Here is a 26,084-nt window from a genome sequence, read left to right as displayed (position 1 = left end):
CACTCAGGCCAGCACACATTGATTTTTGCCCGTAAATAGTGCTCCCAGAGCGGGTATGGAAGTCTGGATGCCCCCTAAAAGCATTTAAGGCTCTGTGTGTCTTTAAGCACCATATCCTTGCTGTGTGTGTGTGAGCTTTTCTTTGACATCTGTTTAGAGAAATGACTGATTTACAGTTCATGAAGGTTGCCTAATCACACACTTAAAGTTTTGGAAAGATCTGACTTTTTTAAGCCTTTGAAACAGCACCTGTGACCCCATTTTAAGGCACTTCCGGTTGGCACAGGAAGCTTAGAATCAACACAGGTAGACCTCATAGTGGCTTGATGGATTGACATTGAAGACAGGTTCATAAGACATTCATAACCCACATAGGGTTTATTTAAAGAATGCACGTTACATTTGCATATGATTCAACAGTGAAAAACATCACATCATATTGCAAACATAACACAGTGTTATATTTGCAATATGATGTATTGAATCATATTGCAAACATAACAGTGTGTTACATTTGCAATATGATGTGTTGAATCATATTGCAAACATAACACACACTGTTACATTTGCAATATGATGTGTTGATTCATATTGCAAATGTAACGCGCATTCTTTAAATACTTTAGAAATACAAAATTGAACATCCTGATGACCTCAGGATGGCCGGCCAGTGTTAGTGGTTCCTCTCCATCGCTCGTTGCGTGAAAATTTCATCATGTCGATTTTGCTGATGGTACCCCCGCGTTGAAACATATTGCAATTGTACAAAAGTCAACTAGCAAGTCGGTGTCCATCAGTCAATTGGATATTTTCAGACACCAAACTGATACCATCTGACACCAAACTCACTTTTTCCAACTCCTTTAGAAGCCAACTATAACATATTTCAGAGCAGGCCCAAAATTCACAGCGCCTTCCATTTAAACCATAATAAACCAAATAATACGTAGTTATGTTCTAGCTGCGGGTCCAATTTTCACATTATGTTTAGCCCTATGTGAGGCGACCTCGAATCCCAAGTTTCGGCTCGATAGTTCATTCGGTGCCCGAGCAAAACCCTAATTGGTGCTGAAAATCCACTGTTTTCATTGCCTTGCTACGGGGTCCTTGAATGAGCAATCAAACAGGCTCGTTGGAGTTTGTATCTATGGGCCGAGCCGGTTTCAATGCACCTAGTCTTGAGACTCTGGGACTTTTCTAAATGTCGTCCATTTCGTTGAGCTGAAATGAATTGAAAACATGGCAAATACACGAGGCTGTTTATCGGTCCGAGAACCTTCTAGAGCCACATAAATCACCGTGCACAATCGACCTGAGGTCTAGAACAGGTTTGTAAATTTTCAGAACTCTAGGTCTGACGGTTCTTTAAAAGTTCAAACAAAAGTAACTACTACATGCACTGTCTGCCTCTTAGCCCCTCAGTGTGTCCCTCCATCATTTCTGTTGATTTTGTATTTTTTTTTTTTTTTAAATCTGATGGGATGAATGACTGATTTACAGTTCAGGAGGGTTGTCTATTCACATATATGAAGTTTTGGAAAGATTTGACCTTTTTAACCCTTCAAAACAGCCCATTTGACACCAATTATGGCACTTCCGGTTGGCACAGGAAGTTGAAAATAAACACATATACTCACTGGAGTATGCTGTTTGAGAATCCTGAATTTTAAGTCTATATGTTAAAATTTGACTGATTTACATAGGGCTGAATGCACTATTTCTCTCAAACTGCAGGTTGGCTATTGCAAACACTTTTAGGGTGTTTTAACCACTTCCGGTTGCTCCAGGAAGCTTAGAATCGACACAGGTAGACCTCATGGTGGTCTGATGGACTGACATCAAAGACAGGTTCATAAGACAATCATAACCCACATAGGCTTTAGGTTGAATTTAGAGGTGCAGTCAATGTATTCCAATGGGGAGACATTTCATTGTAAACTATTTCATGTAAACACCTTCTTTTAACTGTGAAGGGTTAATGCCACAAGGTCAAGGTTAGGCTTGCACAGATCGGGAGGACCTTAGGATTGTTCCTGAGGTGAAATTGTGCTTCTAACCTTAACGGTTCTCTCTCTGTGTCCCAAAAGCAAATGAAATTGACATTAAGGTCAAAAGGTCATTTGTGTCCGTTCTCTTGTAACGGTCGCTGCGCTCAGACCGAGCGAGCTACGGTCAAGCGGGGCGTCTCGTTGAACTCGGCACGGCCTGGAGATAATAGTAATGCCATTGCAGGCTTTGTGTGTCGTTAAGCACCGTACTTTTTCACTCCATCACTGCTTTGTGTGTGTTTTTGTGTGTGAGAGAGCTTTCCTTTGACATCTGCTTAGAGAAATTACTGATTTACAGTTCATGTGGGTTGTCTAATCACACAATTGAAGTTTTGAAAAGTTCTGACCTTTTTAACCCTTCGAAACAGAACCATGACTCCATTTTAAGGCACTTCCGGTTGGCACAGGAAGCTATAGTTAAACACATATCTTGACTGGGGTATGCTGTTAAAGAATCCTGAGTTTTAAGTCTATACGTTAAGAATTGACTGATCTACATAGGGTTGAATGCAGTGATTTTTCAAAATTGCAAGTCATGTATATCAGGATATCTTTTAGGCTGATTTAACCACTTCCGGTTGCTCCAGGAAGCTTAGAATCAACACAGGTAGACCTCATAGTGGCCTGATGGACTGACATCAAAGACAGGTTCATAAGACATTCATAACCCATTTAGGCTTCAGGTTGAATTTAGAGGTGCAGTCAATGTGTTGCTATGGGATGACAACGACATGCTAGTTGACTTGCTAGGCGACTTTTGTACAATTTCAATATGTTTCAACGCGGGGGTACCATCACCAAAATCGACATGATGAAATTTCACCTAACGAGCGATGGAGAGGAACCACTGTCACTGCCCGGCCATCCTGAGGTCATCAGGACGTTGACTTTTGTATGTCCAAGGTATTTAAAGAATGCACGTTACATTTGCAATATGATTCAACATCACATCATATTGCAAATGTAACAGGCATTTGCAATATGAAAAACATCACATCATATTGCAAATGTAACGTGCATTCTCTTAAATACTTTAGAAATGCAAAAGTCAACGTTCTGATGACCTCAGGATGGCCGGGCAGTGATAGTGGTTCCTCTCCATCGCTCGTTTTGTGAAATTTCATCATGTCGCTTTTTCCTCATGGTACCTCCCCGTTGAAACATATTGCAATTGTACAAAAGTCAACGAGCAAGTCAGTGTCCATCAGTCAAATAGATATTTTCAGACACCAAACTGATACCATCTGACTCCAAACTCACTTTTTCCAACTCCTTTCGATGCCAACTATAACATATTTCAGAGCAGGCCCAAAATTCACAGCGCTTTCTCTTTAAACCATAATAAAACAAATAATACATAGTTATGTTCTAGCTGCGGGTCCAATGTTCACATTATGTTTAGCCCTATGTGAGGCGACCTCGAATCCCAAGTTTCGGCTCGATAGGTCATTCGGTGTCCGAGCAAAACGCTAATTGGTGCTGAAAATCCACTGTTTTCATTGCCTTGCTACGGGGTCCTTGAATGAGCAATCAAACAGGCTCGTTGGGGTCTGTCTCTATGGGCCGAGCCGGTTTCAACGCACCTAGTCTTGAGACTCTGGGACTTTTCTAAAGGTCGTCCGTTTCGTTGAGGTCAAATGAATTGAAAACATGGCAAATACACGAGGCTTTTTATCGATCCGAGAACCTTCTAGAGTCATATAATTCACTGTGCACAATCGACCTGAGGTCTAGAACAGGTTTGTAAATTTTTAGAACTCTAGGTCTGACGGTTCTTTAAAAGTTGGAACAAAAGTAACTACTGCAGGCACTGTCTGCCTCTTAGCCCCTCAGAGTGTCCCTCCATCATTTCTGTGTGGGTGTGAATTTTTTTTTTTTTGAGATCTGATGGGATGAATGACTGATTTACAGTTCAGGAAGGTTGTCTATTCACATATATGAAGTTTTGGAAAGATTTGACATTTTTAACCCTTTGAAACAGCCCATTTGACACCAATTATGGCACTTCCGGTTGGCACAGGAAGCTGAAAAAACCCACATATCATCACTGGAGTATGTTGTTACAGAATCCTGAGTTTTAAGTCTGTATGTTAAAAATTGACTGATTTACATAGGGTTGAATGCACTATTTCTCTCATACTGCATGTTGGGTATGGCAAACACTTTTAGGGTGATTTAACCACTTCCGGTTGCTCCAGGAAGCTTAGAATCGACACAGGTAGACCTCATGGTGGCCTGATGGACTGACATCAAAGACAGGTCCATAAGACAATCATAACCCACATAGGCTTTAGGTTGAATTTAGAGGTGCAGTCAATGTATTCCAATGGGGAGACATTTCATTGATGTAAACACCTTCTTTTAACTGTGAAGGGTTAATGCCACAAGGTCAGGGTTAGGCTTGCACAGATCGGGAGGACCTTAAGAACACTCCTGAGGTGAAATTGTGTTTCTAGCCTTAACGGTTCTCTCTCTGTGTCCCAAAAGCAAATGAAATTGACATTGAGGTCAAAAGGTCATTCGTGTCCGTTCTCTTGTAACGGTCGCTGCGCTCAGACCGAGCGAGCTACGGTCAAGCGGGGCATCTCGTTGAACTCGGCACGGCCTAGAGATAATAGTCATGCCATTTTGGGCTTTGTGTGTCTTTAAGCACCGTACTTTTTCACTCCATCCTTCCTTTTTGTGTGTGTGTTTTTGAGTGAGAGAGCTTTTCTTTGACATCTGTTTGGAAAAATGACTGATTACAGTTCATGAGGGTTGTCTAATCACACAAGTGAAGTTTTGAAAAGATCTGACCTTTATTACCCTTCAAACCTGACCCTATGGCACCATTTAAGGTACTTCCAGTTGACATAGGAAGCTGAACGTGAACACATACCCTCCTTGGGGTAGGCTCTTATATAATATTGAGTTTTAAGTCCTTATGTTAAGAGCGGACTTATTTAAAGAGGGTTAAAGGAGTGTGTGTTATTTCATAAAATCATATAAAATCACAGGATTCTCGCAGAGCTTCGAGACCCACTTTAAAAATGTACGTCTGAACACAGTGCAACTGGATCTGTGATTTTTTTGAAAAAAAAAATCCTCTTTGTGAACATCACCAAACGGTCAATGTACGATTTCTCTTAAATTACAATAGATAAATGGCTGGTTCTTTTTTTCCTGACACCGTATGCTTATGTACTTTGACATGAAGCGGTCAAATTAGCACCCCACTTGCGTTTTAACCCTTTAATCTCAGAAAAATAGCCATAACTCAAAAAGCGCCGAGGTCTCGACGCCATCTTGTTCGGGGCCAACTGCCCATTACTCCAAACCTACGCTCGCCGAGTTTCGTCTTCGAAATATTTTCAGTTTAGGAGAAAAGGCCGCGCTCGTTTGCCTAGTGCTCGTGCGCCTGCAATATGATTTATTTTCCCTCTTGTGGGAATTTTCGAGAATGCAGAAAAAAGTCAAAAATTTGTCATTTTTATAAAACGGAAACCGAAATTCCGAAACGTTTTTTTGAGTGACTTCCTGAAAGAGCTCTCCGCCGCCCACGGCCCGACGCCGTCCGCGATTTTCTGCGACGCAATAAGACGTCAGGTAAGGGACCGTACATTTGCAATGGGACTTTCTTCACTAACCATACGGCTCCCGTCTCAGAGTTCCCTTAAGGTATGTTAGGCCCGTGACGAAGTCAAGTTGCTAGAGACGCGACCCAGTCGTTCAGTCTTTTTGTTCTGTATCTATGGACCCAGTCGTTCTTTCCAAATGTTCTATTGCAATACTGGCTGACAACGTTCTTATCCCTTGCTTGCTAGCTAGTCAACTACGGCTAACTTACAGTCACGTCAAAAAGTGCAGCTAGAATTACAGAAAAGTAGCGGCATTTCCATTAGTTTAAGCTGTTTTCTAGTGACATTTATTTGGATACAACCATAACAATGAGCTAATGAGGCGCGATTTCGCCTGGCATTGAACAACACAGCTAACACAATCACTTCAAACTGAATCTGGAAAGACTGCAAACTAGCTGCACTTCATTTCGTTTTCAATTGACATTTCTTTGTATACATCCATAAAAATGATGCCAGATGACTGGCTGAGAAACGCTGCTTGCCTGCCTGTCTGTCTCGTCCCAACACATTCATTAACTACTGGACAGCTGTAGATCGAATTTGAATATTGAAACAATGTTGCAAATGTCAGAGAGACAGACAGCAAGGTTTATAGAAATCTCCCCTGTTGAAAGCTACATGTTAGTGTAAAAGAAATGTGAGATAATGTCTAGATGCTTTTTATAGTGGAGATCAAGTTTATAAATTGCCTGGCTGGGCTGATGAGACAGTGGATTGCGCAGTCAGATGGAACAGAGTTAATAAGCATTTTGACATCATAGATTTAGCCGGTGGTAAGTTGTGTAATAGACACCGGCTGGAAAGCGGTTTTAACCAATCAGCACTCAGGATTAAACCCACCCGTTGTATAATTTCCATCAAATCCTGTTGTGCGAAGCTTTCCCTTGTTCTCTACCAATGTGCTTATGTGCTTATACAAACTGTATAACAGAGAGCATTTGCAATTTATTGCAGATGTATTTCAATCTCAGACAGACAATGTGTTAAGTGGAGCGGCTGTCTGACACCTCTGACTTCAATGTTGTGAATAGAGGATTCATCACCTCATTATCGCAACACTGCTTCACTTTGGCAGCAGTGCCCATTGTTCCAGCAGATTAGCACAATGAAATGTGGTTGAATTGAGTTCTAATAAAGATTTAGTGGTTTCTGTGTACTAGGAATCTCCAAACTATTACATATCCAAGCTGAAAGCTGATTACCCAAAAGTGCCTTTCAGCATTCAATAAGGAGCGTATTTTTCAATAACCAATAGATTAATGACTATTACAATAATCCAACATTCAAATCCCTGTAAGGATAATTAACTCGAAGTTGCTGTATGGCAAGCGGAATTACATCATTTGGATACTGGCCTTTGTTAAACTGCAATGGGTTCACTGGATAGCTAGCTACTGTAGGCAGTTGGAATCCACAATCCACACCGCACTACAAAAGCTTATAGGCCCTAATGTTTTTCTTTGACGTTCTCTGGCTTATCATATCGTTTCAGGAAAAAACAAATTATCCGGAGAAAAGCCAATGTGAAACGGAGCAGAGAGACTGTGTCCTGGTAATGGATAATAGGTGTGGGTGGAAAATGTGAATCCTATCCACTCAGAGGGTGTCTATCTATCATTAGCAGAGCCGTGTCTGATGATGAGATGTCTATCTCTGTTGAGGTATAGATGTCTTTATCAAATACTCACATGCCCCCACTAGTCACCACTAGTTTATTTTTTATCGTTCCTCCATAATCCATTCATAACCATTAGTAATCCATAGAACATGAACATGGCGGACAAACATGTCAGGTATAGTGTGTATACGGTAGGCCTGGATGCCTGGTTGTTTGAAATCACTAAATCCTGTGCATGGTCAGCCATTGTTTATGATGCTAGAGTGCTGTCTGGCATTTGGTACAGACTCTTGATATTTTGAGCCGAGAATGTTTATATACAAACCGCACTGCAGCAGTACACATAAGGTCATATGGCTGACAGTTTTGTTCCTCATTGACAACCATAACAATGTTTACTTGATAGTGTAGCAAATATAACGCTTACTAAGCAAACATTAAATTCAAATCTAGCTACTGGATAAAACAGTAACAGACATCAGACATTAGTTCGGCTTAAGCACCAGGCACATGAATATGCTACTGGTCAATAGCCAACAGTAAGGGGCCTATAGGGTTGGCAGGAGGAAACACTACCCTGACCAGAGTCCAGATTACATTTGCCAGACTGGATCTGCAATAGTCATGAATGGATGGATAGAGAGAGAGGCCGAGAGAGAGAGGCCGAGAGAGAGAAGCCGAGAGAGAGAGAAGCCGAGAGAGAGGCCGAGAGAGAGGCCGAGAGAGAGAGAGGCCGAGAGAGAGAGAGGCCGAGAGAGGCCGGGAGAGGCCGAGAGAGAGAGAGAGAGAGAGAGAGAGAGAGAGAGGCAGAGAGAGAGAGGCAGGCAGAGAGAGAGAGGCAGAGAGGCAGAGAGAGAGAGAGAGAGAGAGAGAGAGAGAGAGAGAGAGAGAGAGAGAGAGAGAGAGAGAGAGAGAGAGAGAGAGAGAGAGAGAGAGAGAGAGAGAGAGAGAGAGAGAGAGAGAGAGAGAGAGAGAGAGAGAGAGAGAGAGAGAGAGAGAGAGAGAGAGAGAGAGAGAGAGAGAGAGAGAGAGAGAGAGAGAGAGAGAGAGGTACAGGAGACAGCAGATGGTGGGGATTATTCGGGACTAAAATACTCTGCGATCCACTGAGGGAGGCCTGAGACATAAATCGCAACAAGACTCCATCTGCTAGAAATACCCATAAAGGCAGGACGAACCGTTCAATCGACTAGCATGCCTCTGCGTCTATAGATATCCCTGTTGTTGTTTTTTTTTGCTTCACACCGTCCGTGCTGACTCATTACAACAATAAATACTATAAGTAATAATATGGGAATAACATTTCGATCCCAGGTAAACTAAAGAGCCGAGAGGGGAAGGGAATTCCAAACAGTGTCATTAGGACTGTCCCGTGATTAGGACCAGCTCTATGCTAAAGCCAACGTCACCATGGTAAACACTATGTAGTCAATGTGATTAAACTGATTATGGCTGTTTGCACACTGAATATCTACAGCAAGGTCCTTTATTATTGGCACCCTTGATAAATATGAGCAAAAAATACATTATAAAATAAATAATACAAATATTGAGCTAAATTGAATGCAAAAAAAAAGGGGAAATTATATTATTTCATAATAAAACTATTGCTCAGAGAAAGAGATTTTGTTTAACAAGTAATAAAAACAAATCTAAAAAAAGATAGGTCAAAATTATTGGCACCCTCGTTTTCAATAGTTTAGCATCCTCCCCTTGCGAGGATAATGACAATGAGCCTTTAATTAAAAGCATGCCAGTCAAAAGTTTGGACACACCTACTCATTCAAGGGTTTTTCTTCATTTTACTATTTTCTACATTGTATAATAATGGTGAAGACATCTAAACTATGAAATAACACATATGGAATCATGTAATAACCAAACAAGTGTTAAACAAATCAAACTATGTTATATTTGAGATTCTTCAAAGTAGCCACCCTTTGCCTTGATGACAGCTTTGCACACTCTTGGCATTCTCTCAACCAGCTTCATGAAGTAGTCACCTGGAATGCATTTCAATTAACAGGTGTGCCTTGTTAAAAGTTTGTGGAATTTCTTTCCTTCTTAATGTGTTTGAGCGAATCAGTTGTGTTGTGACAAGGTAAGGGTGGTATACAGAAGATAGCCCTATGTGGTAAAAGACCAAGTCCATATTATGGCAAGAACAGCTCAAAAAAGCAAAGAGCAACGACAGTCCATCACTACTTTAAGACGTGAAGGTCAGTCAATCTGGAAAATTTCAAGAACTTGAATGTATCTTCAAGTGCAGTCGCAAAAACTGGCTCTCATGAGGACCGCCACAGGAAAGGAAGACCCAGAGTTACCTCTGCTGCACAGGATAAGTTCATTCGAGTTGCTTTCGAGTGGCGCAGTGGTCTAAGGTACTGCATCTCAGTGCTTGAGACGGCACTACAGACACCCTGGTTTGAATCCAGGCTGTGATTGGGAGTCCCATAGGGCGGCGCACAATTGGCCCAGCGTCGTCCGGATTTGGCCGGTGTAGGCCGTCATTGAAAATAAGAATTTGTTCTTAACTGACTTTCGTAGTTAAATAAAAATTCTATAAAAATTGCACATCTCAACATCAACTGTTCAGAGGAGACGGTGTGAATCAGACCTTCATGGTCGAATTGCTGCAAAGAAACCACTATTAAAGGACACCAATAAGAAGAGACTTGCTTGGGCCAAGAAATACGAGCAATGGACATTAGGCCAGTGGAAATCTGTCCTTTGGTCTGATGAGTCCGAATTTTAGATTTTTGGTTCCAACCGCCATGTCTTTGTGAGACGCAGAGTAGGTGAACAGATGATCTCTGCATGTGTGGTTCCCACCGTGAAGCATGGAGGAGGAGGTGTGATGGTGCTTTGCTGGTGACACTGTCAGTGATTTATTTGGAATTGAAGGTACACTTAACCAGCATGTCTACCACAGCACTCTGCAGTGATACGCCATCCCATCTGGTTTGAACTTAATGGGGCTATCATTTGTTTTTTAACAGGACAATGACCCAACAAACCTCCAAGCTGTGTAAGGAATATTTGACCAAGAAGGAGAGTGATGGAGTGCTGCATCAGATGACCTGGCCTCCACAATCATCCGACCTCAACCCAATTGAGATGGTCTGGGATAAGTTGGACCGCAGCGTGAAGGAAAAGCAACCAACAAGTGCTCAGCATATGTAGGAACGCCTTCAAGACTGTTGGAAAAGCATTCCAGGTGAAGCTGGTTGGGAGAATGCCAAGAGTGTGCAAAGCTGGCATGAAGGCAAAGGGGAAAAACCCTTGAATGAGTAGGTGTGTCCAAACCTTTGACTGGTACTGTATATATGAGATTGGAGAACATGTTGGGAGTGATCTTAGACCATTCCTCCATAAAGAATCTTTCCAGATCTTTGATTTCCTTTGACTCCTCACAGGGAGCTTTTGTGGTCAATTAACCAATATACACTTTCTTGTTGAAAGAGATCCACTTATGGCCAAGTGTCAGGTTTTTGGGTAAAATGTGCTAGTACTAGGTAAAGTTTGTGATGCCGTTTACCTTAACAAGGGCCCCAGGACCAGATTTTTTTTGCTTCTTGTATAAAATATAATTTCCCCCAAAAATGTAGCATACAATATAGCTCAGTATTTCTATTATTTATTTATACAGTATTTTTCCTTCATCCTAATCATGTGCCAATAATTATGGACCTGACTATATTAAGTGCAGTGCTTTAACAGTACATAGGGGAAGAATGTGACTAATTTCTAATCAAATGAATGAGTTACCATTCCTAAAAAAGGGTTTAATTCAAATAGTGCCATTGACACTACTAGTGTCACACCTGAACAGCCGAGCGGCGTTCTCATCTTGGCATTTCAATGCATCTCCACCACTACACCCTACTCTTAGAGGATGGATTCTGCACAATCAACCATCATCATTGTATTTATTTCTTGAATCATCAAAAAAAGGTACCTGTTCCTGTGTGCAGATCAAATCTTGAACCTGAGAAAAGAGAACAAGAAAACAATGCTAAGTATTGAAGCGAAAAGCTTGCATGCATGTAAAAGAGCTTAGGCCTATACATAGTAAAGATAAAGTCATGCAAATATGCATTTCAAGAACATGAACAGCTGTTGGTTTTCAAAAGGTAATCCACCCCCGTCTACAGTGAATTCCTGGTAGGGCACCTTGTCAAGTGTAATTGTTCTATAGAGCTCATGCAGTCAAGGGGGTGTGATTTTACATGCCTGGAAAAAGAAAGAAAACACTAATTGATGGCAAACTCAATGCACCCTGCTCTATTTGTTGCAGCGTGTCAGAATACATCGATTTATTTTCCATATACTGTTTGACATGGGACACTTAATTAAAAAGGTCCCCCGGTACAGTAGGTAATGTAATTACAGTTCATAGATCTGCCCCCATCACCTCCATTATCCCCTAGAGCTCACATTGCAAACGGGGAACAAGCGTTGCATCATCGCCCCACTGAGTGAATCGTATGCCAAACAGATCAAGTGACTCGATGGCACCGCTGACTGGTTTTCCACAATGTGCCAATACAATCAGCAGCGTTGTCGCCATTAAGATTGGCTATAATTGACCACATTGTGAGTTAACCTTACAGGCATAAATCAGGCGTCATGATACAGGGATATTAAGTCTAGTTTATATAAATCCTGGAGGGCTTTCATAATCATAATAATCTGTATTGACATCAAATCAAATTGTATTTGTCACATGCCCCGAATACAACAGGTGTAGGTAGACCTTACCGTGAAATGCTTACTTACAAGTCCTTAACCAACAATGCAGTTTTAAGAACAATAAGAGTCAAGAAAATATTTACTAAACAAACTAAAGTGAAAAAATGTAAAGTAACAGAAATATAACAATAACGATGCTATGTACAGGGTGTACCGGTACCGAGTCAATGTGTGGGGGTCTATCTACCCCATAGCTTGTGCATGCAAAGTGCATGATAACAAATATGTATTACATACACTGTATTCTGCATTTAAGCAATCAATTGAATATGCATCGCCGAGGAATTCAAGCTCAAGCAATATCACCTATGTTGCCAAAGGAGGATCTTTCCATAAATCCCATTGTTCTCATTCCCCTTTATCCTATTTTCCTGGAATTAACATTTCCCTAATCTACAGATACATAATAACAAACAGCATGTTACTTGTAGTTACAGTAACTGCTGAAGAGAGAGATGAAGCTCTTCTGTGATAAAGCTCTTCAAGCTTTGCATGCTGCTTGATACATCTGGCCAATAACAGGCTCTTCTCCTCTGATACACTAGAATGTTTCTAACTAGAGACTGCAATATGGTGACGTCTTCACTGCTCTCTCCACTGGTGTTAAATGGACCTCTCTCAGTGCCCTCCCATAGATCCAACGGCCCAGAAGAACCCACAGTGTCTCCGTGGCTGGCTCTAACCCAGGCAGCCTGGATAAACTGAAGAGAATCATGTGAAAAACTGGCTTTCATGAACCCTGCTCTGGGGGACAGTATACAGAACCTTTGATTCTCTGCCGAGCCGAAACGTACAGTCCTAGAGTAGAATCCTTAGAAACTGGAGTGAGCAGCAGCATACCAATAACAGCACTAGAGCTAATTAGGCATGCCATCAAAACACTGCATGGGGTGAGAGGACCATTGTGGGTGTCATACTTGAGTTGCTGTTTTTTTACGGGAAATGTTCCACTCTCTGTTACTGTACCGTGTAAGGGAGGGAGCATCATACAAACAACTTCCCCATCCCCCTTTTCCACGTCGACAGCCAAAGAAATCGTTGTCAATGTAAACAATACACTGCATTTCAGATAATGTTATTGTTCTCAAATGTGCAGTACGCACCCCGCTCACTTTAAATTCCATTACACACCCAATGTGAAATGCAATATAGTCTACCATTGGAGAAAGGTTGGAGTTTGATATTCTGGACATTGGCATCTTCAAATGTTCAATTGATGCCTGTCAGAAATTCCCCAGTTGATGTAAATGAGCTTTTTGAAACCCCCATGGCTTCAGGAGAGGAACATGCACCCAAAGCACGGCGGACTCCTTTAATAATCTTCTATATTTTCTGCATGAACTGGCAACGAGACGTGAAGCTGACGTTTTGCCTCACTGCTCCTATACTGAGAACGTTCACAGGCGATCACCGTTGATTTTAATAGTACCTGCTGTATTGCTAAAGTGCTCTCATTTCAGAGACGAAGGGGCAATCATTTCATCAGCTGTCAAGCTGGGCCAGAGTGCTCTGACTGAAATAGGCTATCTTCAAGAGCATTGGCTGCTGGGGGAAAGAGGGAATCTCGGTAGATTACCGGGTGCAAATCAGGCATATACAGTAGCTAGGCTGTCCTCTACCATAAATGATAACTGCCAGGAAACATAAGAAATCCCTGTTGTTTGGATATTTAGAACAGTGATCGTATGACTGACAGAATTAGACCACAAATTCTGATTTCATGCTCAATAATAATTTTTGTGTAAATCTCACTCCAGCATACACATCATTAGACCTGTTCTATTTCAGGTGTGTCAGTCTTATGCCTAATGTGAATGTACAAAAGTGCTTTTTAACAGGGTTAAACCCAAACACGGTTGAAAACATGAATATTTGAAAACAGTTGACAATCACAGGCTGCAACAGAAGCCTTTCTAGATAGAAATACCAACCGAAAAAGGCAATTTTCATTGAAGTTCCCCTTTGAATTTAATTCCGACCTTTGAAGCACGTTGGTGAGAATTCCAAGCCATTACCCAGGCAAACAACTGTCCGCTAACAGCCAAGCACCTTAAAGAGAATGTCAGTTACCACGGAGACGTCTGCTACTGTAGAACCCTGGCTCTAACCTCCTCGCCACACTACATGTACGAAGCACTGAGATGAATTAACAAGTGTCAAAACTGATGATATCATCGTTTGTTTTCATTTTGAGAATCTGTCTTCATATTTAACAACAGAAGTAGCACAAGTATCCCTTTGCTAATATTCCCCATGCTGATTTTTTGGTTCACAGAGGTACTCAAAGTAAAGTTTTAAAAGGAGATTAAAACATATGCAGCACAGAAAAAGATAATTTGAGAGGTAGAGGCTTTAGTGTACTTTGGTAGTTGGTATAAATGTTACTGGTATTTGTTGGTCGAATCGCCAGGTAAACCATGTTAAATCTTAGCTTGGCAGTGGACTTAAACATGTTACAACTGCAGTGACAGGATTCAGCGGAGTGTGGTAGTACAGTTAATATAAATAGATTCAGTAAGATATTATCGGGTCAGTTCCTTAGTCTTCTCAAGACCAGATAGTATAGTGACCTGCAAGCTTAAAGCAGGTCACAAACACAGAATTGGTAGCCCTGTCCTGATGCCCTCCGTCCATGCAGCCTTCATTTCTAAAAACAGACCATTCTCATGCTTCCAAGAGCCTATATCCTCTCTCCCCTATTGTCAATACTCTCAGCATTCAGACTGACCTCCTCATAACTGGGTGCAATGAATGAGACCGATATGATCACACATCCCTCATCTGCAAGCACATCCCATATGGTGCCACAATGAGTCTTTAGGTTCAGCACGTGTCCAAGTCCCATTGGTTTGGTTTAAAAAGCTATCTTCTCACTATTGGGTCATGGTCCGCTTGTTACTGTGTGGGATTCTGCCATTTGATTCATCCAGTTCTTTTCAAGTTCTGCTCAGACTAAGCACCCGGATCCTGTAAAACACAGTCCTGTGTGTTAAGCTTCCCTGTAGTCTTAGGAGATATGAGAAAAAAAACAGCGTTTGAAGATTAGCACAACTTGATTGTAGTTTCACACATGAATTCATGACTCAAGGTGTTTGCACCTGGTTTTCTTTCAGGAGTCAAAATGTAAGCTGTTTATTTCAGGAGTAAGTATTCACTTGTTTGTTTAATTGTGCGTGTGTGTGTGTGTGCACGTGAGCAAGCATGTCTTACAATAATAATGACAGTCTGATGCAGAAACCCTCAGTAAACGTGTTACTGATAATTTTGTCATTCAAATGTACATTTATATTGTATAATTAACAGGATCTGGGCCAGATAGTAAAATATGTGGTTTTCTTTATACAGAATGATTTGTTTGTTTTATTTTGCCTCCCCACTCCTTCTTGGACCCTAACCTAGATTACAACACAATGACTATTAATCATTGATGATCAGACCTTTTAATATTGCTCAAATATAATACATTTGCACCTAAATGACATACTGCGCAATATTTCCTTTATTTTTGTGTGGACCGGCAGCACCACCAATAATTGAATCCAAAACACACCGCAAATGTACTTTCACTCAGACTAGTATTCCCTGCAAAATCATAATGCCAATGTTTCAGTATATAAAAAGCATCATAAATAGCAAAATAAGATAACAGTATTAATTAACTACTGTCACTGCTTACTCTGCTTACTCTGAACAATCGACAAACCAATCACTGTACAGTATGCGTAACCCCTTATCACTGCAATTAAATACCCATATATCGTTGGCCAATATCAAAAGATATCAGCAACAGGGATTCTAAAAGGAAAAGGATGTCAAAAGGTCAATGAGGAGTCCCCCACAAAGTGAGACCCCCACTTGGACACAGCCAGGAAAATATTGAGAAGACGGGATCCAAGTCATCTGCCAAGACTGGTGATGAGGAGCCTGGTTCCAAAAGCCTACAATAACAGTCAGATTGACTGATTACATTTGTCTTAATCAGAGGTTAACATTAATTACAGGATGAGATGAGGGAGCCTTGGGCTTTAAATCCTTTGGCTGTACACACACGCACGCACGCACGCACGCACGCACGCACGCACGCACACACACACACACACACACACACACACACACACACACACACACACACACACACACACACACACACACACACACACACACACACAGGAGATGAAGCTTACAGAGGAAACCTACAGGGTGGTGTATGATACATGCTTATGCACAGTGCCTATTGGCTCTCCTAGGTCTCTGGGTTTCAGCACCATCTCCACCCTCTATCTCTAGGGTGCTAGATCTGCAGTTATTATAAAACGACCATCTACACCATTTTCAATTATACATGAAGCCCCCCCACAGGTGTCATGGTTGTCAATTTGTATTATGCAAACATAACCAGAAGAAATACTTAGGCCTCCTCTGTATGCCTTGCATGCAAGATATACGGTCTTCACCACTATCTACCATGGTAGACCGGCATATGTAACATTTCAATCTGCTACACATCCATAGCCTCATGTATAGAACAGTGTTATGGAGTATGGGAATGCACACAGTACACAGGGGCCCCTTAGGCCCTGGGCATGACACCATCCACCTATTACACTTTTAAATTGGTCCCAGTGAAATCACTCCGCCGTGGCTGAGGCATGACCTTTGCTGGTGTCTTATGTACAGGAGAACTTTGGTTTGGTTGGGGCCCCCCTCACCAAGCAACTAAAAATGTAGCGGCCGCCTTGACGGTGGAGAGAAACATTTTAGTTTTAAAGTTAATTCCCTGCAATTCTACACATTTTGCCAAGGAGCTTAGAGAAAATGTTGCAGTTTTAAAGCAAGTTTTCTACAGTTCTACACATTACAGTGCATTAGGAAAGTATTCAGACCCCTTGACTTTTTCAACATTTTGTTATGGTACAGCCTTATTCTAAAATGGATTAAATCGTTTTTCCCCCCTCATCAATTACTCACAATATCCCACAATAACAAAGCAAAAACTGTTTTTTATACATTTTGGCAACAAAAAATAAATAAACTGAAATATCACATTTACATAAGTATTCAGATCCTTTACTCAGTACTTTGTTGAAGCACCTTTGGCAGCGTTTACAGCCTTGAGTCTTCTTGGGTAGGACGCTACAAGCTTGGCACACCTGTATTGGGGAGTTTCTCCCATTTTTCTCTGCAGATCCTCTCAAGCTCTGTCATGTTGGATGGGGATTTTCAGGTCTCTCCAGAGATGTTCGATCGGGTTCAAATCCGGGCTCTGGCTGGGCCACTCAATGAAATTCAGAGACTTGTCCTGAAGCCACTCCTGCATTGTCTTGGCTGAGTGCTTCAGGTCGTTGTCCTGTCGGAACGTGAAGCTTCGCCCCAGTATAAGGTCCTGAGTGCTCTGAAGCAGGTTTTCATCCAGGATCTCTCTGTACTTTGGTCCATTCATCTTTCCCTCGATCCTGACTAGTCTCCCAGTTCCTGCCGTTGAAAAACATCCCCACAGCATGATGCTGCCACCACCATGCTTCACCGTAGGAATGGTGCCAGGTGTCCTCCACACGTGACAATTGTCATTCAGGCCAAAGAGTTCATTGTTGGTTTCATCAGACCAGAGAATCTTGTTTCTCATGGTCTGAGAGTCTTTTAGGTAACTTTTGGCAAACTCCAAGCGGGCTGTCATGTGCCTTTTACTGAGGAGTGGCTTCCGTCTGGTACTCTACCAGAAAGGCCTGATTGGTGGAGTGCTGCAGAGATGGTTGTCCTTCTGGAAGGTTCTCCCATCTCCACAGAGGAACTCTGGAGCTCTGTCAGAGTGACCATTGGTATCTTGGTCACCTCCCTGACCAAGGCCCTTCTCCCCCGATTGCTCAGTTTGGCCCGGGGCAGCCAGGTCTAGGAAGAGTCTTGGTGGTTCCAAACTTCTTCCATTTAAGAATGATGGAGGCCACTGTGTTCTTGGGAACCTTCAATGCTGCAGAAATTGTTCACTACCCTTCCCCAGATCTACGGACAATTCCTTCGACCTCATGGCTTGGTTTTTGCTCTGACATGCACGGTCAACTGTGGGACCTTATATAGACAAGTGTGTGTCCTTCCAAATCATGTCCAATCAATTGAATTTACCACAGGTGGACTCTAATCAAGATGTAGAAACATCTCAAGGATGATCAATGGAAACAGGATGTCGCTAATTTCGAATCTGATAGCAAAGGGTCTGAATATTTATGTAAATAACGTTTTTTTTATATATATATATAACATGACTTATGCCATGTTAATGATATCTGACTGAGAGTGACTAACAAAATCAATGGGGGCCCTGGAGGTTGGTATTTGGCCATGATTACTACAAGTTTAGATAACCGGCTAGACTAACTTAACAACCTAAAAATTGTTAGCTGACATGACTGATTGAGTGACTGTCAGTGACTGACACAAGAGAAAAACTGCTGATGCACAACCACATTTCTAACTTACATTCTCTGTATTCTACTATTCTAACTCTCAACAGTAAGTTGAAACCCCGACTGAGTTCCTTAAAAAAAGACAGTGTTCGCTTTGGGCCGAGGGCTCTTAGTCCTGGAGCCGGCCCTGGGCACGATCAGTTAATAAGGCTTAAGTTAAGGTTGTGAAGTGTTTTAGCACTTACACCATCACTTTGGCAGAGAAACACCACCGAGCCAGGTTAAATGGATAGTTCACTTTAGGAAAGTCGAAAAAGCTCAATCTTCAAAACAGCAAACTATCCCTTTAATATTGTGCCCCAGATCTACAGGTCGGAATATGGAGGAGATGTGATGCAGCAGCAGCTCACAAACGTCTGGTAAGAAGTGCCAGTGAAAAGTCAAGAAACCACCCAACCAACCACACTGGGCCCAGGCTTCACCCAGGCTCTGGCCAGTGGAACAGGGGGCCTCTTGTTCCCGTGACATGGTGGCAGGAAACATGATGTATTCCGATGATAATGAGCCATGCAGCAGGACAATCAAAACCCCCAGTGTCCTGGCACCAGCTAGCCCTCTCTCAAAGACCCATCGCCAAGGAAACCAGTTGGAAACGGCACCCTGACAGTGCCTAGGGACAGTGAGGGCATTAAGGATTCCACAAAGCTCTGAACAAACTGAGGCTTTCCAGAGGACTGTCTTTCAGCAAAGAAAAACACACAGTTACCCTTGGTATATTTTCTACTGTAAAAGGCTGTATTGGAATGCTGTTTTGAAAATCATCTGTGGCATGTGTGATTTTCTCCAAAACACGTCATCACTGTTAGTTTCTATTTTATACACACAGTCCACCTGAGTCCTCGGTACTGTAGGCAGGATGTAAGACAACCAAATAAAATGTAAAATAAAGTATTTTACTGCTCCCCAGGCAACTGTAATGAATACTCAGGGAGAAAAAGGTGTAAATTCACACGCAGAGCACGGCAGGTGTTAAATTCGCCTTTGCAGAAGGCAGGAATCGTGGTCACAGGCAGGCAATGGTCACACACAGGTAGGCAAACAGACAGGTGAATCAAAACTAGGACTGAAGGCTATAACTGGTTCTCACAAACGAGCTAGGAAAAGGCTTAGTAGAGTCAAAACGAACAATACCTCAGAAAGGCACAAACAGAAGGAACTGAACTAAATAAGGAGCTGATGAGACCAGGTGAGTAACTAACAGGTGAAATCAATGAACACAAATGAAAGACGGGGCTACGTTCAAGAACACAAAGATACACAACACAAGGTTGACTAAGAAAATAAATACAGAACCTTACAAGCCTTTGGATTCGAACCCTCTGCCCAAAATTACAGCTGACAGCATGCAAACAAGTGGTAATGGTGGTAGATCAGGGATGTAAGACATGGTGGTATGCTCCAGATGTTAACTTAGAATTGTTTTTCAGATACCATGGCAGATCTGGGTTCAAATACTATTTGAAAAAATTTGCTTCAGTCTGCCTGGAGTGCCAAATGTTTAGGGTTTGCTGTTTCAAAGCTATTCTATCGGTTCCTTTGCAACAGGCAAGCTCAATGACGCCAAGCTAAAGTATTTTAAATGATTTCCGATAGTATTTGAACCCGGGTCTTTTACCACAAAGGAGGAAAGTAGAGTGGGTAGAGGAAGCTCAAGCAAAGTGTTGTAGTTCTTTCCTTTGTAATCCTGCTGCACTGTGCCAGTACACTGACTGACTGACTCTCCTCAAGATAGAGGCAGTACAGCCCTTACCATGCTGTGCAGTCGTGTGTGAAATGTGCCTCGGTGGCTGACTCTCTCAACCATGTATGCATTTCTAAAAGATTCACGTTGACCTCTCCATCTACAGTCAACTGGTCTCTCCTGAGGTGTCTGTCACATATCTAAAGGGAAGTATGCCGTTTATTCCTGAGCTCACACTTTAACGGCACAGCTAAAACCAACTCCCTTTAACGGTTTATTAACTATGACTACAACACAGTCTCACACAGGCTCATCTGCATACCAATGTGCAATGAATTTTTCATCCTACTGTTAAACAAGGATGAATTAAAACTGCGCTCATTTTGCCATGCATAGCCATATAATCAGTTATAGCTGGGTCGAGCAGGGGTTCACCCCTTTATCTAGACACCATTTTTAACAATTGAAAATAGCATCTCTTGTGGCTGTGTGAGCAAAAGGATGGTTGGCTCAATGGGGCTCTCTGTCATTTTCAACCGCCCTCAATTTTCTATTGTGTTCCCTCTAATAGCGAAGCCATCGCTTTCTGCACCCACCACCATATTACAGTCCCTCTTACACTCTCCTAAAGCTTTAGTCACAGCTAAAAGTCAATCGGCAATTTCAATAAGACAGCTGAAGCATACCTCCAATGTATTGAAACCCCTGTTCAAAACAACCTCAGACCCAACAATGCCACTCACTTCTGTTTCTTTCTTTCTTTCTGGAGAGTGTCATGAAATACCTGTGCTAATTTCAAAGTGAAAATGTCAGCCTTGTCCACACATGGGAGGTTGGCTGATCCCTTGTTATTCACTCACTGATTATGATCCATGAATATGAACAGGCCTTCCTCTCTAGGTCCTAAATGAGGATGTTGGCTGCGTTTCAATAATCTCTCCTTTCTTGTACACTTAAAGGGAAATTTCAAAAATGTTTAGCTTCATATTCGTCATCTACACCACCCCAACATCCAACATATATGAAAATGGTGTGTTTCTATGTTTTGTAGTAAAGAAGATAAGTGTTTCCAATGACATCCTCAACCAATTGCTAGGCAATGCCTGCTCATAATTGGTTAAAATCACACGATGCACACCGATGATGTCATTGGAAACACTTATCTTCCTCTATCTTTTTTTACTACAAAACATAAACTTTTTCACATATGTTAATGTTGGGGTGGTGCTGGAGATGATGAGTATGAAATGGATTGTTTTTTTATTCCCTTTGTAGATTTGAAAGGAAATGACAGGTACACTATATATACAAAAGTATTTGGACACCCCTTCAAGTTAGTGGATATGGCAATTTCAGCCACACTCGTTGCTGACAAGTGTATAAAATCGAGCACACAGCCATGCAATCTCTATAGACAAACATTGGCAGTAGAATGGCCTGTACTGAAGAGCTCAGTGACTTTCAACGTGGCAGTCATAGGATGCCATCTTTGTCAAATCAGTTTGTCAAATGTCTGCCCTGCTAAAGCTGCCCTGGGCAACTGTTAGTGCTGTTATTGTGAAGTGGAAACCTCTAAGAGCAACAACGGCTCAGACTCAAAGTGGTAGGCCACTATTTGTCACATGCGCCGAATACAACAGGTGTAGACCTTAGTGTGAAATGCTTACATACGAGCCCTTAACCAACAATGCAGTTCAAGAAATAGAGTTAAGAAAATATTTACTGGCCTCCCGAGTGGCGCAGTGGTCTAAGGCACTGCATCGCAGTGCTAGCTGTGCCACTAGAGATTCTAGGTTCGAGTCCAGGCTCTGTCGCAGCTGGCCGCGACCAGGAGACCCATGGGGCGGTGCACAATTGACTCGGCGTTGTCCAGGTTAGGGGAGGGTTTGGCCGGCAGGGATGTCCTTGTCCCATCGCGCACTAGCAACTCCTGTGGCGGGCTGGGAACAGTGCACACTGACACGGTCACCAGCTGTACAGTGTTTCCTCAAACACATTGGTGTGGCTGGCTTCCGGGTTAAGTGGGAATTTCGTCAAAAAGCAGTGCGTCTTGGTTGGGTTGTGTTTCGGAGGAGGCACCTTTGCCTCTCCCGAGTCTGTACGAGAGTTGGAGCGATGAGACAAGACTCTAACTACCAATTGGATACCATGAAATTTGGGAGTAAATGGGCTAAAAATAGTGATGTGAGAATGTGAGACGCAGAGTAGGTGAACAGATGATCTTCGCATGTGTTGTTCCCACCGTGAAGCATGGAGGAGGAGGTGTGATGGTGTGGTGGTGCTTTGCTGGTGACACTGTCAGTGATTTATTTAGAATTCAAGGCACACTTAACCAACATGGCTACCATAGCATTCTGTAGTGTAGAACTTTTTGAGGATCTGGGGACCCATGCCAAATCAGTCTCCTGGGGGAGAAAAGGTGTTGTCGTGCCCTCTTCACGACCAGTGGTGTAAAGTACTTAAGTAAAAAAAAACATTTAAAGTACTTCTTAAGTTGTTTTTTGGGGTATATGTACTTCACAATTGATAATCATGAAAATTTTTACTTTTACTTCACTACATTCCCAAAGAAAATAATGTACTTTTTACTCCATACATTTTCGCTGTCACCCAAAAGCACTTTTTACATTTTGCATGCTTAGCAGGGAAGGAAAATGGTCCAATTCACGCACTTATCAAGAGATCATCCCTGGTCATCCCTACTGCCTCTGACTTAACGGACTCATAGCACACATGTTAATTATGTCTGAGTGTTGGAGTGTGCCCCTGGCCTCCCATACATTTAAAAAAACAAGAAAATGGTGCTGTCTGGTTTGCTTAATAGGACTTTTAAATGACTTGTCACTTTTGATACTTAAGTATATTTAAAATCAAATACTTTTAAACTTTTACTCAACTAGAATTTTACTGGGTGACTTTCAACTTTTACTTGAGTCATTTTCTATTAAGGTATTTTTACTTTTACTCAAGTATGACGATGGGTACTTTTTCCACCACTGTTCGCGACTGTCTTGGTGTGTTTGGACCATGATAGTTTGTTGGTGATGTGGACACCAAGGAACTTAAAACTCTCGACCCGCTCCGCTACATCCTGTCAATGTGAATGGGAGCGTGTTCAGCCCGCCTTTTCCTGTAGTCCACGATCATCTCATTTGTCTTGCTCATGTTGAGGGAGAGGTTGTTGTCCTGGCACCACACTGCCAGGTCTCTGACCTCCTCCCTATAGGCTGTCTCATCGTTGTCGGTGATCAGGCCTACCACTGTTGTCGTCAGCAAACGTAATGATGGTGTTGGAGTCGTGCTTGGCCACGCATTCGTGGGTGAACAGGGAATACAGGAGGGGACCATGCCCGCACCCCTGAGGGGCCCCCGTTTTGAGGATCAGCGTAGCAGATGTGTGGTTGTCTACCCTTACCACTTGGGGTGGCCCGTCAGGAAGTCCAGGATCCAGTTGCAGAGGGAGGTGTTCAGTCCCGGGGTCCTTAGCTTAGTGATTATCTTAGTGGACACTATAGTGTTGAACACTGAGCTGTAGTCAATGAACAGCATTCTCACATAGTAGGTGTTCCTTTTGTCCAGGTGGGAAAGGGCAGTGTGGAGTGTGATTGAGATTGTATCATCTGTGGATCTGTTGGGGCGGTATGCGAATTGGAGTGGGTCTAGGGTTTCCGAGATGATGGTGCTGATGTGAGCCATGACCAGCCTTCCAAAGCACTTCATGGCTACCGACGTGGGTGCTACGGGGCGGTAGTCATTTAGGCAGGTTACCTTCGCTTTCTTGGGCACAGGGACTATGGTGGTCTGCTTGAAACATGTAGGTATTACAGACTCGGTCAGGGGGAGGTTTGAAAATGTCAGTGAAGACACTTGCCAGTTGTTCCACGCATGCTCTGAGTACACATCCTGGTATTCCATCTGGCCCAGTGGCTTTGTGAATGTTGACCTGTTTAAAGGTCTTGCTCACATCGGCTACGGAGAGCGTGATCACACAGTCGTCCGGAACAGCTAGTGCTCTCATGCATGCTTCAGTGTTGTGTGGAAGGACCACCAGAGGGCAGGCTGGGCTCACGGGTGGTAGCCCAACAAGGCATGGGAGACAAGGTAACCAGAGGCAATTAAGCACAGCTGACACTACTAATGAGATATTCTCCTTCCCCTATAAGAGAGAGTATGGAACCAGCAGAGAGGGGGACTATCTCTGGAAGATGGCCACCGAGACAGAGGAGCTATCTATGAAGAACCATTAAGACGGTGACAATGCCGTGACTTTTTGTTGTAGTTTAAAGACAATCATATTGTGTTTCTGTTTTGATCTGGAGAAGAAGATATGTTTTCTTTTTCCTTTGGGAGATTTTCGTTGATTACGTTGGAGTGTTTGTGTTGACCAAATGCCCTCAATATAGAACTCAATCAATATGTTCAATCAAGAAAACCTACTCCTGACTCGTTTCCTCCACCTTCCTGCTTTTGAGTGACTGCTTTTGAGTGACTGCTTTTGAGTGGTCTATAGTTTTTTTCCCCTCTGGTTGCACATGTGACATTCTGGTAGAAATGAGGTAAAAGTTTTCCTGCATTAAAGTCCCCGGACACTAGGAGCGCCGCTTCTGGATGACGCATTTTCTTGTTTACTTATGGCCTTATACAGCTCTTTGAGTGCAGTCTTCGTGCCAGCATCGGTTTGTGGTGGTAATTAGAAGGCTACGAAAAATATAGATGAAAACTCTCTTGGTAGACAGTGTGGTCTACAGTTTATCATGAGGTACTCTAAGTAGCCCATTCCAACACCAACCCGATGCTTTTAATTTTGTGTGAAGATGTGAATGAGTGCACACCACAGGAGGCTGCAGAGCGGAGGACAGCTCATAATAATTGCCGGAACAGACAAAATGGAATGGCATTAAACACCTGGAAACCATGTGTTTGATGTATTTGTATTCCACTAATTTCGCTCCAGTCATTACCATGAGCCCGTTCTCCCCAATTAACGTGCCACCAACCTCCTGTAGTGCACACCTTAGGAAGGAGAGATTATTGGGACATCCCTTTTCTCTTTTAAAAAGGGGAGGGGACATCTCAGTTGTTATGCATGATGGGATACATACACTCCCTCCAGTATCTATCAACACAGGAATTCCTCTTTGTGTTGGCATTGAGAGAGGAGACAACATGGCAATTGCATGGTTATTGTTGGTTTGGGCTAATTACAGCTGTGATAACATGCAGGGATTAATTAATTAATAATTAATTGTGCATGGCTAATTACCCATATTGACTAGATTGATGTTAATTGCATATTGGACAACTGAAAAACAACCACAGGGGACCTAAACAGACGGCACGCAGGACCAGGGCTTCAAACCAAATACCTTTTCAGCTCTAGTCATTAACTCATTCCCATGGCCATAACACTGTGCTGTATTTTTACTCAGGATCCACAGAAGAAGAGTGAAGTATGGCTCAGAGGGAGGAGAGAGAAGAGGAGCAGGAAGTGTGGCCATACAGGGAGGAAAAAGAGAAATGATTGTGGCGGGATGAGGGCAGAGCAGACCGAGGGATGATGAGAGGCTGGAGATAAAAGAAGAGAGATGGAGGGAAAGAGGAGAACAAGTAGGGAAGTAGACGGAGGAGAGAATTTGTTCATGTGAGGTAGGGCCAAAGAGGCTTGCTGTCCACTGAGTCTCGTGAATACATAAACCCAAAGCTATCTATAATCTATAAATCACTGCATAGGGACCTGAGGGGTGTAATCTGCCGAAAAGCCTGTCTTAGCGAACGATTTGGGGCAAATAAACAGAGGAGCACTTTAATATTTTACACATTGTCTCGCGTCCATGTGGTACTTGCGAAGCGCGGCTGTTAAATTACGCCCCACGCTAGCTTAAAGCCCCTCAATAGCCTGAATCTACT

General features: G+C 42.5%; 1 protein-coding gene across 2 annotated transcripts in view; it reads right to left on the bottom strand.

Annotated features, from left to right (window-relative positions):
• The window catches only part of LOC129832310 (immunoglobulin superfamily member 11-like), a 121,986-nt gene that overhangs the window by 78,199 nt on the left and 17,703 nt on the right, over nucleotides 1-26,084 (bottom strand). The window contains exon 2 of one of the 2 annotated variants that reach the window (XM_055896278.1): nucleotides 11,245-11,274. The exons of the other annotated variant lie outside the window; for it this stretch is intronic. Coding sequence (XP_055752253.1) covers nucleotides 11,245-11,274 — 30 coding nt within the window. The remainder of the gene's footprint in view (nucleotides 1-11,244; nucleotides 11,275-26,084) is intronic. 2 annotated transcript variants of the gene reach the window in all.

The sequence above is a fragment of the Salvelinus fontinalis genome, chromosome 33, assembly GCF_029448725.1.
Source record: "Salvelinus fontinalis isolate EN_2023a chromosome 33, ASM2944872v1, whole genome shotgun sequence".
In the NCBI taxonomy this organism is placed as follows: Eukaryota; Metazoa; Chordata; class Actinopteri; order Salmoniformes; family Salmonidae; genus Salvelinus; species Salvelinus fontinalis.
This window is presented reverse-complemented; position numbering and strand designations above follow the sequence as displayed.